The 13,843-nt window shown below is 31.1% G+C and overlaps 3 protein-coding genes across 3 annotated transcripts in view; 1 reads left to right on the top strand and 2 right to left on the bottom strand.

Moving 5' to 3' along the window:
- LOC128393619 (uncharacterized protein DDB_G0283357-like) overlaps positions 1-5,893 on the top strand; it is a 34,760-nt gene extending 28,867 nt beyond the window's left edge. Inside the window, exon 2 of the mRNA XM_053353812.1 lies at positions 2,780-5,893. Coding sequence (XP_053209787.1) covers positions 2,780-5,461 — 2,682 coding nt within the window. The 3' untranslated portion in view covers positions 5,462-5,893. The remainder of the gene's footprint in view (positions 1-2,779) is intronic.
- A 1,670-nt stretch (positions 5,894-7,563) lies between these two features.
- On the bottom strand, positions 7,564-9,586 carry LOC128393782 (general transcription factor IIH subunit 3-like). The gene is made up of 2 exons (XM_053353993.1): positions 8,378-9,586; positions 7,564-8,252 (listed from the first exon to the last, which is right to left on the bottom strand). The coding sequence occupies exon 1, from the start codon at positions 9,527-9,529 to the stop codon at positions 8,567-8,569; it is 963 nt and encodes a 320-aa protein (XP_053209968.1). The 5' UTR covers positions 9,530-9,586; the 3' UTR covers positions 7,564-8,252; positions 8,378-8,566.
- A 443-nt stretch (positions 9,587-10,029) lies between these two features.
- LOC128393785 (uncharacterized) lies at positions 10,030-12,753 on the bottom strand. The gene is made up of 3 exons (XM_053353995.1): positions 12,072-12,753; positions 10,675-10,812; positions 10,030-10,583 (listed from the first exon to the last, which is right to left on the bottom strand). The coding sequence occupies exons 1-3, from the start codon at positions 12,130-12,132 to the stop codon at positions 10,348-10,350; spliced, it is 435 nt and encodes a 144-aa protein (XP_053209970.1). The 5' UTR covers positions 12,133-12,753; the 3' UTR covers positions 10,030-10,347.
- Positions 12,754-13,843: the final 1,090 nt, after the last annotated feature.

The following is a 13,843-nucleotide window of genomic DNA, read 5'->3' on the forward strand; positions in this document are numbered from 1 at the left end:
ATTGATTGGATTTCATCAAATCTATTACCGATCGTGCCTCACGATCAATGTTAATTGTTGTCGTTCAATTGATAATAACACAGTGTCAAGGGTAACAATCAAGTTACAATTATTTTCTGTTCAATTTTCTACTACGATGATTTATAAATGATAACTTGATTGTAACAGTTTATCAAAATGATGATTGAATATTATCAACCCAATTAAACGTTGATTTTACCAACAATTTATGATTATCTGGTCATACGGAAGCAGACGGACACGATTTTGATTCACAATTAAGAATAGTGATTAACTTGAAGAGACAAAATGAATTAATAATTAACTTTATTGTAGAGTTAAGTGTTATTATCATTTCCTAGCAATTGACCAATTGAAAGTCACAATTTACTAATCATTTGTCTTTATCCAAACAATTGATTTGGTAACAATAACCAATAATTTTCAATTCATTAGTTGAATAAACTTTCAGTGAAATGATTAAAATTTATGATGATGATTGTCACTGGTAATTTAATAATTTCAAGATAAATTCAATTTAAACACGATACAAACAGAAATTAATTGTAACAATTAATCTTAATCACCAGAAAGCAATAAGGGTCAAAAGTTATCAGCCAGAATCTATTATAATATTGGGTGTTAGTATTGATTAATTTTTGTTATTCTAATTCATCATTACGATGATTAATTGATTGTAAATTAAGTGAGGCTACAATTTAATGATGATCATGTTGATTCATAAATGTTCATCTGAAAAAGGGTGTGAATCTTATAGACTTGACACCTTGAATTGAACGTAAATTTCATGATGATGAATAAGTTGCAACATGAATATCACCTTGTTCATCATGTTCATCTATCTTATATCTTGAAAATTTGATAACTTTAAAAGCTTTGACCTTGAAGGGTCATCATTATTTTCTTGAAATGATTGAACGAAATTCAGATTAATCATGAAAATAGAATCGTATCTTATTACTATTCTTGGAAGATATTGATGAAGATAACGATGATAAAGATGATAAGGAGCATGAAGATTTCTCCATCATGATGAGATTACTACAAATTGAAAAAGAAAAACTGAAAATTTTTTTTCTCGATTGATGATAAATCTTAACGATTCCCAGTTACATTGATTAACAATCAGTATCTTGTAGTTACATTAACGTAACAATCAATTGTTAATCATCATTCATGATTGTTGTCCACTGTTTAAATATGATTATTGTGATTATCCTTAATCGTTGGAAACAATCAGCTCTCAGCTTCTTTTATTTTTACCTTCCTTCCAATGTTATTGTTGTGATTTTTTTCTTGCTGATTATCAACAATCAAGGTTACAATTTGCAACAAGTTAAAGGTCACTCATGATTATGATTATAATCACAATCAATATTATGTATTCTGAATTAGTAATGTTAATTGTTGCTCACATCTAATCACTATGAGTGAAAAAAAAGGAACTCGAAAACAATTTTTTCGATCGCAGGGAAATGAAACAGTTAATTGTTCACTAATTTCTGAATTTATATCAACTGATTAACCGGAGCTTGGGATTATCTTAATTGCTGTGCTGTTTTTTTCACTTTTAACATTGAACAATCAGTGATAATTAACTGTTTCAATGGTTAATCTGGTTTACCTTTTTGTGGTGAAAACAAAAAAAAATTGATATTGAAAAGTTAATTTTGTTATTTTTTCTAACCAAATGATTAGTTAATTGTTGGGATAATTTATTATTTTTATCATATCGATTTGAAAGATGTGTCTTACAATTAGCTAATTGTTATTACCCGCAAGGTTATCTCATAATCATTATCAAGGTTAATCATTATTGATGATTATTGTTGATGTTACTGATTTAGTTTCATCATCTAATTTAATTGTCGTAATTAAATACTTTCATTTTAATCATCTTAACTCGTTCACTAATCAAAAGTTACACAAACAATCAATTCACTAATTCAATATCCCGGCTCTTACTCTTAATTCAATCAAAATTAATAATTTACAAACTAATTATTATCATTTCATATTAATAGTAACAATTAATAATAATGACAATTTAGACTGATTATCTCATTGATTAATTGTCTGGTTCAATCAACTAATTTATGTTACAATTAATTGATGACCAAGTGTTGTAATAATTAAACATTGGAAAACTTTTTCATTCTCATCACAATTAATTGTGTTTTAAAGGCAATGATTAAGATTCTCATTGATTAAAATGAACTCAATTAACATTATTTTTATTCTTAATTGTCTCTCTTTCGATATCATTAAACTCTTTTAATTGTAACAATTAAGGTTAAAATTAAACTTTTTCTATCCATTCAAATCAATAATTGGTGAATAAAAAAAAAACTTTTCATCAACTTGAACTTTTTTTCGTAACATCTTAATTGTTGTTGATTGTTGTTAATTTCCTGGCCACAATTAAATCATCTTCAACCTTTTCTTATAATATTTCAATTTTCCTTCAAGTTAAATTCTGACCTTAAGTGACCAAATGATTAGAATTAACAATCAAATGATTTCACAGTAAAATCTGAACAATTTAATAATTGTAAAGTCCAAAAAATGTATATTAATTAATCAATGATGATTGTTATTACAAAAATAGTTTACTAATTGTTATAAAACGATGTAATTATTAGTTTATAAGGGAAAAAGTTTACAATTGGATTTATTAATAAATCTAATTGTTATTTTAATGTAGCTTTTTGAAGACAATCAACTAATTGTTTGTGTTTTTTTCGTTGATAATTAACAGATATTCATGTTCATTGGGATGATTGTGCCCAATTTTTGGACACCTCTTCATGACAATGTGATCACTTGGTTTGCTTTAATTGAAGGTTTCCTTTTGCCGATATCTTTATATTTAACTGATGATAATTTTCGTGATGCCGTTAAACTGTCCTTCCGTCGGTCATCTGGTTCATCTGGTTGTTTGACCTCAAGTGGAGGTGGAGGATTAGCAATTAATCCATCATCATCCTCATGGTCGGAAAAATATGCTAAATCAGGATTAATAAACTCTAAATCACATCAAGGGTTTGCCTTTCATTATAATGATTTCGTCCTAATTGACAAACCTTACCTTGGATTAATGAAATCCCCTGAGGCTAAACGGAGCCCATCAACTTTAAATTTGGTCACTTCATCGACATCTCGAAGCCCTTATCCAGGTCGTCATAATCAATCATCAACTGATAATAGATCACAATCACAATTACATTTAAATTCAATTGTCGGTGGTGTTAATAGACATAATCATGGCTCATCACTATCGATTAACGCTGTTGGTGCAGCAATTACTAAATCATCTTCATCAATTGGTCTATTTGCTAATCATCATCATTATCATCAACCTCATCATCTAAAGGGACAATTATCCAGAAAAACGTCACATTTATCATCGTCCAACAATTATATCACCGAATTGTCAAAGAAGCAAACACAATCGGGATTAACTCAATTCAATCAATATCTAACAAATAATTCAACAATTAACTCACAATTAACTCGATCTGATGATTCTATCAAGAAGGAAAAAATTCCCTCTTTGGCAAGAATATCACCAATGACCTGGTCAGTTAATGGCGACAATTGGCATTTCTCTTCATCATCGACCGTTGACCGGAAGATGATGGCCTCGACCATGGAGTTGACCACTCCAATCGGTGGTGGACAACAGGATAATCAAGATGATACTCTGATAATTAATGATGATAATGACAAAGGAAGATTGATTGGGAAGAGTAAAAAGTCTGATGGTAAACGAAAATCAAACGAAGTGAAAGATTTTAACAAAAAAGAGAAACAATTAAACAATTTAATCAACCATTCTAATCGTTTCAACAATCAAGATGATGATGATATTATCGATGATGATGAGCATATTTATGCAACACTTAAGGTCAGATCAGTTGGTGATTCTAATTCTGATTATGGTCGATGTAAAGATGCAATTAAATCATCGTCTCAACAACCACAATTAAGGAAACCAGAAAATTCAGTTAATTTTGATGATGATGCTTCAATTTCACAATTATCATTCACAACCAATGCTAATGATGATTTTGAATTTCATGATACAAGAGAATCTGGTTCAGCAATTTATACTAAATCAGATAATCTTGGTAATTGTCCAGCTAATGGTAAACAATTAGGGGACGTTGAAAGTGGTGAATCAACTTCATCAGGTGAAGATGTTTCAATAATTACAAGTGATTCTTGTTCAACAAGTGACTCCGAAAGTGACAATCAACCAACAACATCCAACCAAAAATCGCAATTAAATCAAAAATCATCTGTTAATTATATGTCTCATCAACAATTGTATCCATCCCGTGGTAATCACTATCATCTGCAACCAAATCGTCATCATTATTCATCACAATTAGCATTAACACCTAATCATCTTCATCTTAATCATCTTCAAATGGAGAAAGGAAACTTTTATGTTTCCAAAACTGCCAATCTAATTGCAGCCAATCCAATTTTAGGAGGATTAATTAATCGTAATAAGTCACGATCATCGTCCCAAATTGTTAATCCAAATAATATTCTTAATGGTAACAATCAGTTAGGAGGAGGAATAGGAGAGGAGAAACGCCGAGGGTGGCAGTTTTTTTCCGCCAGTGATTTGCATCTATTGGACACTAATAATGGACAATCAGTTAATCAATTACCAACTTCGTCGACATCAGTAATTAAGGAAAATCTTCCTTCGTCCAAACAACAGGACTCACATTTTATCAATCCATTGAGTAATCATTACTATTATAATGGGAAGGATAAATTGGCCAGTGGTCAAGTTACTGGTCCTAGTAAAGGAGTAATTGGCTCACGAAGGTCAATGAGTGAGACTAATTTATCACCAGGACGGACAATTAGTCAATTTATTCAACAACAGCAACAATCAATTTATGGTTCAAGAGATGCTGGATTATATCATTTGAACAGATCGACTCATAATAGGATTCATTTACCATTTGACCCTAATTATCCCGCTCATATTAATCATAATCAGCAACATGATACTAATTCAAGTGACAGTACAAATTCAAGTGGCAGTAGTTTTGGACCTGGTGATCGTGTTAATCGTAAACGATTTGCTAATTTAATTACTGGTGGTGAGGCTTCTGATCGTCGGTTAGAACGGATTAGTAGCTTTTCAAAAAATCGACCTCGAATTCGAGCTCAAAAGTATCAATTAAATCGTCGAGCAGCGGCAACTGCGGCCAAAAGACAGGAATCAATTAAAGAGCTATCGGTTGATTATCGACGTAATTGTGTTGGTTCACGTTTATCACTCACCCAACAGGATTTAATTAGTGGACCAAGTGAACAATTAGGAGCTTTTGTCAGTGTCAAATCAATGCCCGATTTAACAATCAACAGTTACCTGCCAATTTACAATCAATTGTCGTCAATTAACAAGCATTAAAGTTTTTTCTGTCACCCAACAAGATCGACAATCAATCGGATTTGATTTTAATCATCAACAATACAATTTAAATTGTCGCCATTTTGTTTGATTCCAGTTTTTTGTTTATCCTCATTGATTCAACGATATTACCAAATGCATCCTAATAATTATTAAGGATACGAATTAATTGAACTACTCTCATATTGGATAAGTCAATTTGTGCCAATTAATCCAATGATAAATTATAATTGTAATGTCACCATTTACATAACAATCAACTGATTTTCAGAGACCCAAATGAGTTTAACCCATTCGGTTGTCATTTTGAACACTTAAAATTTGAATTGCACTTTGTTTATATTGTAATATGAATTTTTTATACTATTTTTGTGTTTATTTAACATTATTAGTCCAACAATATAATTAAAATAAAGTTACAATTTATTTGGACTGATTAATTCATTATAATTGGAATGAAAGATTAGAATTGATCATTGACAACAATTTCTCTGTTCGAGTTGATGTTCAGAGAGATTCTTATTTTCTCCTTCTACAAGGCATTTCACCAAGTTTCCAAAAAGTTTTTCTTGAATAACTTTTTTGTTTTTGATTGTTGAGACCCCATACTCGAGTTATGGTAGTTTGGGCCATACTCAATTGTCATATTAAAATATCAAGGTCATTCCGGTCATTCTGTTAGGATAAGGTTTCAAGGTCATTTGGTGGACACAATCGATTCAAATTAAAAAAAACCTCATGTGCCTAAATCAAAAAGGTTTTTTTAATCTCACAGTCTTTGTTACGAGCAGATTAATGAAAGTTGAATAAAAAGGATTCCGCATCAAAAACACTATATCTCTGCAACTAAAAATGTACCCCGAGTGAGAATAAATTTTGAATTAATTTCATCAATAAGTAAAAGAGATCCTGAGATAATTTGTAACTATTAGGTCATTATTAATTCTTTCAACAATGAATGTCAACGATTAACCTGATGATTGTTTATTTTGATTTTTTATCAGTTTTATCAATTGCGACAATTTTTTATACTGATGAAAGGTAAGGAGAAATTATTGATTTCTTTCATAAAGATCATCTCGATTTGATGGTAAGTATTGTATTTATTTCTGTTGATTTAAACGACACATAAATGAGAATTTTCTACCAAATTTAAACCACAGTTTCATTGTTTGCTCCATCAATGCAGATTGATGATTCTCTCAAGTAAAGTCATTTTCATTGACTCGTAAATGTATTATCACAATATGCAGAAAGATCTTGAAGAAAATTAAACTCTCTACACTTCAGTTTAAAGTCAGGTAAGAAATGAGTTTTACAAAGACGAAAACTTTTCTTATTGATGAAATTAATTTAGAATTTATTCTCATTCGTAGTAGATAATCCATCTTGAAAATTTGACTGTAAACTGTGCTGCATTAGCTCATTTACTCGCCAATGCAAATAAAATTAAAGGCTTGAGCTGTATAGATTATCGATTTAAACTGAATCCCGAACGACACATCTTGAAAATATAAGAATAAAGAATAACATAGTTTCTGAGCGATATTCAATTATTGAATTAATAATGACCTGATACTAGTAGTTAGAAATTATCTCAGGACTTTTGGTGTTGAAAAATTGAAATGTCTTGGAAATTCTTTCAAGGTCATCTGAAGGTGATATAGTTATGTTCTCACATTGTTCATCCCTGGAAAATTAGTTTAGAGAATTTTGTTATCACAGTTCTTGAGATATTACAGTTTAATTGAATAACTGTTGCAAATCTCCTATCCAATAAATTCATCTTGACGTGCATAGTCAAGCTCATAGAAACCTCAAAATTTGCCATTAGTATCTCTGAACATTCATTACCTCCAGATGACCTTGAAACGCTCTCTTTCAACAATGCCCTTGATCTTTTTATATGACAATTGAGTATCGCTCAAACTCATACCACTCAAGTCTCGAGTCTCTTATTTGCTAAGAAAATCCCAAAAAACATTGGTAAAATAGCTGAATAGCCCTGTATTTCCACTCACTTGGTGTATTTTCATGATAAAATGAATTTTTGAGTTGATAAAATGAATTTGGTCTACAACGAACTCCTTTCAGTTGGCAAATTCTGTCACATTTCATTTTTCCCTTTAATTGAACTCATTGAATTTTCATGGTGACATTTTATTTATTATTTTTATTCATCAGTGTAAAGACAATTTTACACCTCGATGAGAGATGACGAGGTTTTATGTTAAAGAAGACAAATATATCACATGTAGGCTACATCAAATTAGTTTAATGATTGGTTTGTATTTGTGTTTACGTCTCATCAGATTTTACCAATTTTACGAAGAGGAAGAAACTTTTGTCGCTTTTGTCGTTTTTACCTCAGAAATAACCTTGAGGTGAAGGGCCACCGTTAAATGGCACCTGATCGGGCATCACTTGTGGGTAACCTCCCATTCGAGGAATGAATTGTGGGTGCATAGAACCATCGTTAATGGGAGCATTATACCTCGGCATTCCCATGTCCCCTGGCATTCGCATTCGATGATTGTTCATGTAATTATCGCCTGGATTCATGAATGGAGGTTGTTGTTACTGTTGTTGTTGTTGTTGTGGCGGTGGTGGATGTGGACCATTATCCATACGAGGGCCACCATAATTGTATGGGCTACAATTCATCATGTTGGCAGGTCTCATTGGTGGATCCAAGGGTCCTGGTCCAGGTTTTCATTGTCCTTTGAGTGGAACTCTCATCATATGGAGGAAATGAGTATCTTTGAGGGCCCTCTGAGTTCCAATCCTTAACCTAATTTTATATAAATTGGATTAAAATTGATTAACTAATCGAATAAATTTGTGTCCATAGTAAAGCGGCTACAGCTCTTAGGTAAAACATGCGACAATGAATGAAAAGTTTAAATGTTTTCTCACCATTTCCTATTATAATTTAAGAGATTCAGGATTACAATGTATTTAAAATAAAGATGTAATTGATGTTTGACTGATGAGGAGATTGTTGAATATGATGAATTGATGATTACGATGATATATTGTTAGCACAGTTCGATGGATGGATAAAGGATGAGGAAGAATAAATTGAATTTGATGAGTGATTACATTTTACTTGGCTTTTGCTTGTTTTCTTTTCATTTTCACTCCGGTCGGAAGTGGACCAAGCTTGAATACGGTATTACAGGTTGAGCAAATTGGTGAGAATGAGCAAAATATTGATAAACAAACGGAACAAACATAACCAATGTCCACTAGATTTCGATGACAAAAACAGGCCGCTTTGTATGAAACCTTTTTCTGTGAAGGAAGAACCAATTTTTTCCTAATTTCTGAGTCAGGTAACATTGCCCATATCAAGTATTCCAAAAAAGCATTAACATTGGCGACTCTTAAATAAATTCCATTGGTTAGATCGCAGCCTTGTTGAAATATCGACATGGGAATTTTACTTGCGATAATGTGTTTCACATCTTCTGGTTCATCGGGTGAGAGGACACACGAATCAATGATAATTCCCAATTTTTGAGCGGTGAAATAAACATTCATGAAATTCATATACTGTGAGGTGAAAGCGGTTGAATCGTAATTACTAGCAGCAATAACAGCCATTCTGGAAGAGTCAACATCAGCCTTGTGTCTTTGAATACAACACATTCCCATGGCCAAAGCACCAGAAATCAATGGCTGAGGTTTAATCAAATCACCATTTCTAGATTGATGAATTTCCTCCAGTAAAGATCTACATTGTCGAACAACTTTCTTTATCTGACTATGAATAGTTTTTGAGAGAATCGAGAACAGCTCATATTGACCATTTGTCGGTCCTTTCAGGTCACTTGAATCATCATTTTCGATTGGATAAAGAACCGTATTCCCATTACAATGTGATCCAATAACATGAAGCATATTTTCATTGTTCATCAACAAGTGAATATTACAAAATGAGATCAACGAGTTTAACCAAATCTCATAAGAGGAATCATTACGTTGTAGAAGGTACAGATTAGGTGATAGATCAATGATAATAATAAGATGAGTCCTTTTTTGCTTTTCTATTTCAACAACTTCCATAGTTAATTCAAAGTAATTAGAAAATAACAATTTGGGACTCACAAAATCATATGGAAAATAAATCAAAACAATCAATTTATTTTCCATTCGCAACACTACCGCCATCTATTGATGGAATAGAACATTAGACTTTTAATCTCTTTTTCAAAATCGATTTTCTTTTTTAATTTCTTCAGTTAAACTAATCCTTAATTGTTGGAAATTTTCAAAGTATTTTCTATTATTCAATTTGATGAATGAACTTGTTGGTTGGAGGAATTTTAGTTTGTCATTAATAGCTAATGAAAAGACAAAAAATTTACATCAATTAGTAATTTGATTGGAACAAAAAAAAAGTTAATTATTAATAATTAGAATGAAATTTTCTTTTATTGTCAAATTGATTTAACATGTTTATTTTTAGTTGATTGTTTCAGGATAATTAAGAAAAAAATGTGTTGATGATCTCGAATCTTTGGACAACAATTTGAATTAAAAGGTGTAAAACAATTAACGATAAATTAAGATTGTTAATCCGGTGATTTATTAATTTTGTGACATTTTACAAGTTTAAAGTGACTGAATGAGTTAAGTGATGAAGATGATAATGAATGAAGAGGAAGATCATGTCAGTGAATTACCATATGATTAGTTTACAGTTATAATTATTAATATATTGATCGCAATTAAATCAATACCTGATGTTGTTGAAGAAAAAACTTAAATTAAAGCAAAGAGGCAGAGAAAACAATTGCATTTGTATCAACTGGATTAAAGTAAACTATCATCAGTATGATTGAATTTGTGCTTTAAAATGGATAATAAAGGTTGAGAGGTGATTAGTGATTAATTAACTGGGTAATTAACAGAGAACCAACGACGATAACAAAGGTCGGTACCAGTGACGAACTGTGGTCTTTATTGCAACCATCGTCTTTGCAACAATAAACACAATCGTAAAAGTCCTTTGACATATCACATTGTTTTCGAAGATTGAAAATATTATCGAAAGCAGGTTCACGAAAGTTACATGGGCCAAGAGCACATCCCCTAATTACCTTCATCGGTTTATCTCCTGATGATGAGGATGAGGAACAGAAAAAAAAAGATGACGAAAAATCAATAATAATTACCATGTAATTAAGACGACAGATGATTATAATTACCTGATTTCTGCATCCGCACCAAGCAAACATCGTAGGCCTGATTATTTGGACACGTTTTCAGATCTTCCAGTGGACATGGTTCGGAACCGTAGCTCTCGCAAATGTAACATTTCAGTGCGAACACTTTTCCTATGATTACTGTCAACAATTAAGAGGAGAGATGATTAACAATTAGTAATGATTATTGGTTAAATTTTCTATTTTCAATAGATTAGCAGGTTGGTTATTTTCCTCGATTCTTAATATGATATTATCATATTCATCTCGTTTAATTGTTGATAGTTGGATTCAAATGATTTGTTGAAAAGAATTGATAACAATTAACTTGAAGAATTAAATGATGCAAGAGAAATAAATTGTTATTAATAATTCATAAATTTTCTATGTAAATAATATGATTTTCTCATGAATTAGAAATAAATATTGTCATAAATCAATTGAACTAAAGGTAATCAATAAAATCCAGGGTTCGAGTGAAAGTATTAGAATGATTAATTGAGTTTTATTATTAAATTGCTACAATATGAATGATAAAGTTTGACTGACCACAAGATATTAACGAATCAATAATAAGGAGAAATTTTCGCAATTTGTTTTTACCAAGAATAAGATGAAATAATCAATTTATTCATGATGATTATCATGATTGTTTCATAGTTTCATCATAATGATTTCAGTTGATAATAACTCACCAGAATTATCATCAAAATGATGAAAGAGATAAAAAGTAACGGTAAAATTAAATTCTAAATATAATCAGTTGGAAGCTTTTGATTTGATTGCTAAGGTTGTTTTTCACTCTAAAAGATGATGATGGTAATGGAAAGATCATCTCGATGAGAGAGAGAGAGAGAGAGAGAGAGAGAGAGAGAGAGAGAGAGAGATATTGAATTTCTCAGAAAGATAATCATGATTTATTAATCAATTTCATCAAAGTGTTTGAGGTTAAAATGAAAGTGAATGTTATTACCTTAATCATAATTTAGATCAACATTATAAAAGTAAATTTATTCTGTGAATTTCAACCATTTACCTAATTGTATTAGAATTGGATTAAATTTGATAAATCGAGTTAATTAAATCTATTTTGTGTCTTATCAGTAAAAACTTGCTTACAATTTGAATTTTCCCTCTCAAAGATAATTAATTAATCATTTTGTTGACTGTTTACTAATCATTATCGACTTAATTTATATTCAATGTTTACAAGGTGATTACTTGGGAATGATTAATGTCATTGCATTGAGATAATGAGCTGGGAGGCTACAGGGAGGGTTAAGGTCAAATACAATCATGGTAATGGTGGTGATGATTTTTGGGAGTAGAAATGAGATGAGATTGACAAGAAGTTGATTCTAATGGTGATGATTATGTTATGATTAGATTAATTAACTTACCTGTAAGGAAACATGTGACAATGAATGAAAGGTTTAAATGTTTTCTCACCAGCGAAACCATTTCTAATTGTAATTAAAGGGAATCCAAATGATTTAAAGTATAAATATAATGTTAACTTGATGTTCGACTGATGATGAGGAGATTGTTGAATGTGATGTTCTGATGATGACAATTAATGGTGATTATATTGTTAGCACAGTTCGATGGATGCATAGATGATGAGAAGAGGAAAATGTATTGATAACAATTTTTAGTCACTTTAAGAATTGAAAAAGATGAACAATTGAATTTTAAAGGTAAAGAGATACAGAGAGTAACAGTTAGATGATGGGAAAGATGGAGAAGATGAAGGAAAACAAAGAAGCCTAAATGAAGAGAGAGAGATGATGATGATGATGAGGAGGAAAAAGGAGGAAGATGAAAAGGTGGAAAGAAGAATAAACTAAAAAGAGTGAAGATTTAATTCACTCTGGTGAAGCTTGTGAATTTCAAACAATTTAAATTGTTTGACACCAATCAAATTGATCAGTCAGTTAATCACTTTCATCAAGATAATGAGATTACTAAGTGACAATAAGATAATATAAACATTAAGGTTAATCATTGAGAAGAGTAACCAAAAAGTGTGATCTTAGATTAGCCAAAAATGAACATGTCTTGTTGACCTAACCAACACTAAATCAACGCTAGATTACAAGTTGTTACCTATCATTTTCATGCTCATCTTCATCTTCATCTTCCTTATTCTCTCTCTTTCTCTTTCTCTTCCTCTTTCTCTCTTTTCTTTCTCCTTCTCTGTCTTCTATGGTTTACCCAATATTATCAAGCCTGGGCAGGTACAAGGTGAAAAGTACCGTCAAGATTTGCTCGAAGAGGAAGAAGACGAGGATGAGGATGAGGATAAACAAGGAAAGTAGGAGGAGACGAAGGAAGAGAAAAAAATTATATTGATGAGGATGAAGATGCTATGAGCATGATTACTTATTTCTGACTACAAATTTCGCTCCTTGTCTTTATCTTTTGTCTATTTTACGTTTTCTCTGTTCCTGATTACTATGAATATCTTTTTTTATTTTTCCATGGTCACAATTAAGGTGAGAGATGAGGAGTAAGTAAGTGATGGATGATAATAAGCTCACTTGGATCTCCAGAGGAAAATCATTGACGATGATGAGAGAAAGTGATTATCATCGATGGCTCATCAATTTTTCCAATCAAACTTCAACATTTCACCTTCGATTGGAACTCATTAACTGTTGATAAAACTCTCGATTACTTTTCTGATCACAACCATTATAAGAAGATAAATTAGTCTTGTTGTGAAACAAGTCAATTAATCAATCACTTTGATAATTAACTGAACATTTTTCTCAATCGGATTTCATGTTTCGTTTTACACATTTACTACCTGGTTCGTTTTGATTAACAGTAATCAACCATAAAGATTAGAGAGGGAGAGAGGAATTAATTTCCGATTGTGTTACGATAATTATTTGCAAGATTAGTTAAAATTAACTGAAAGTTAATTCATGATGTGTGATGATTATAATCTTATTGGAGATAATGTTGAGAAAAACAAAGGTGGTGAATGTGTTATTGATTCTGACGACGAATAAATTAACAGTATTATCCCAGAAGTGAATTAAAATCAATTACAATTGAGATTTTCACTTGAGGGCTTGAAATTCAGATTCTTGGTCTTTTTTTCCGCTTCTTTGTGTTTCCCATTTCGGTTATAACTTTCTCTTGAAATGATTATTGCAACAATCAA

This window comes from Panonychus citri, unplaced genomic scaffold, assembly GCF_014898815.1.
Source record: "Panonychus citri isolate SS breed McGregor unplaced genomic scaffold, ASM1489881v1 Contig00138, whole genome shotgun sequence".
NCBI classification, from domain to species: domain Eukaryota; kingdom Metazoa; phylum Arthropoda; class Arachnida; order Trombidiformes; family Tetranychidae; genus Panonychus; species Panonychus citri.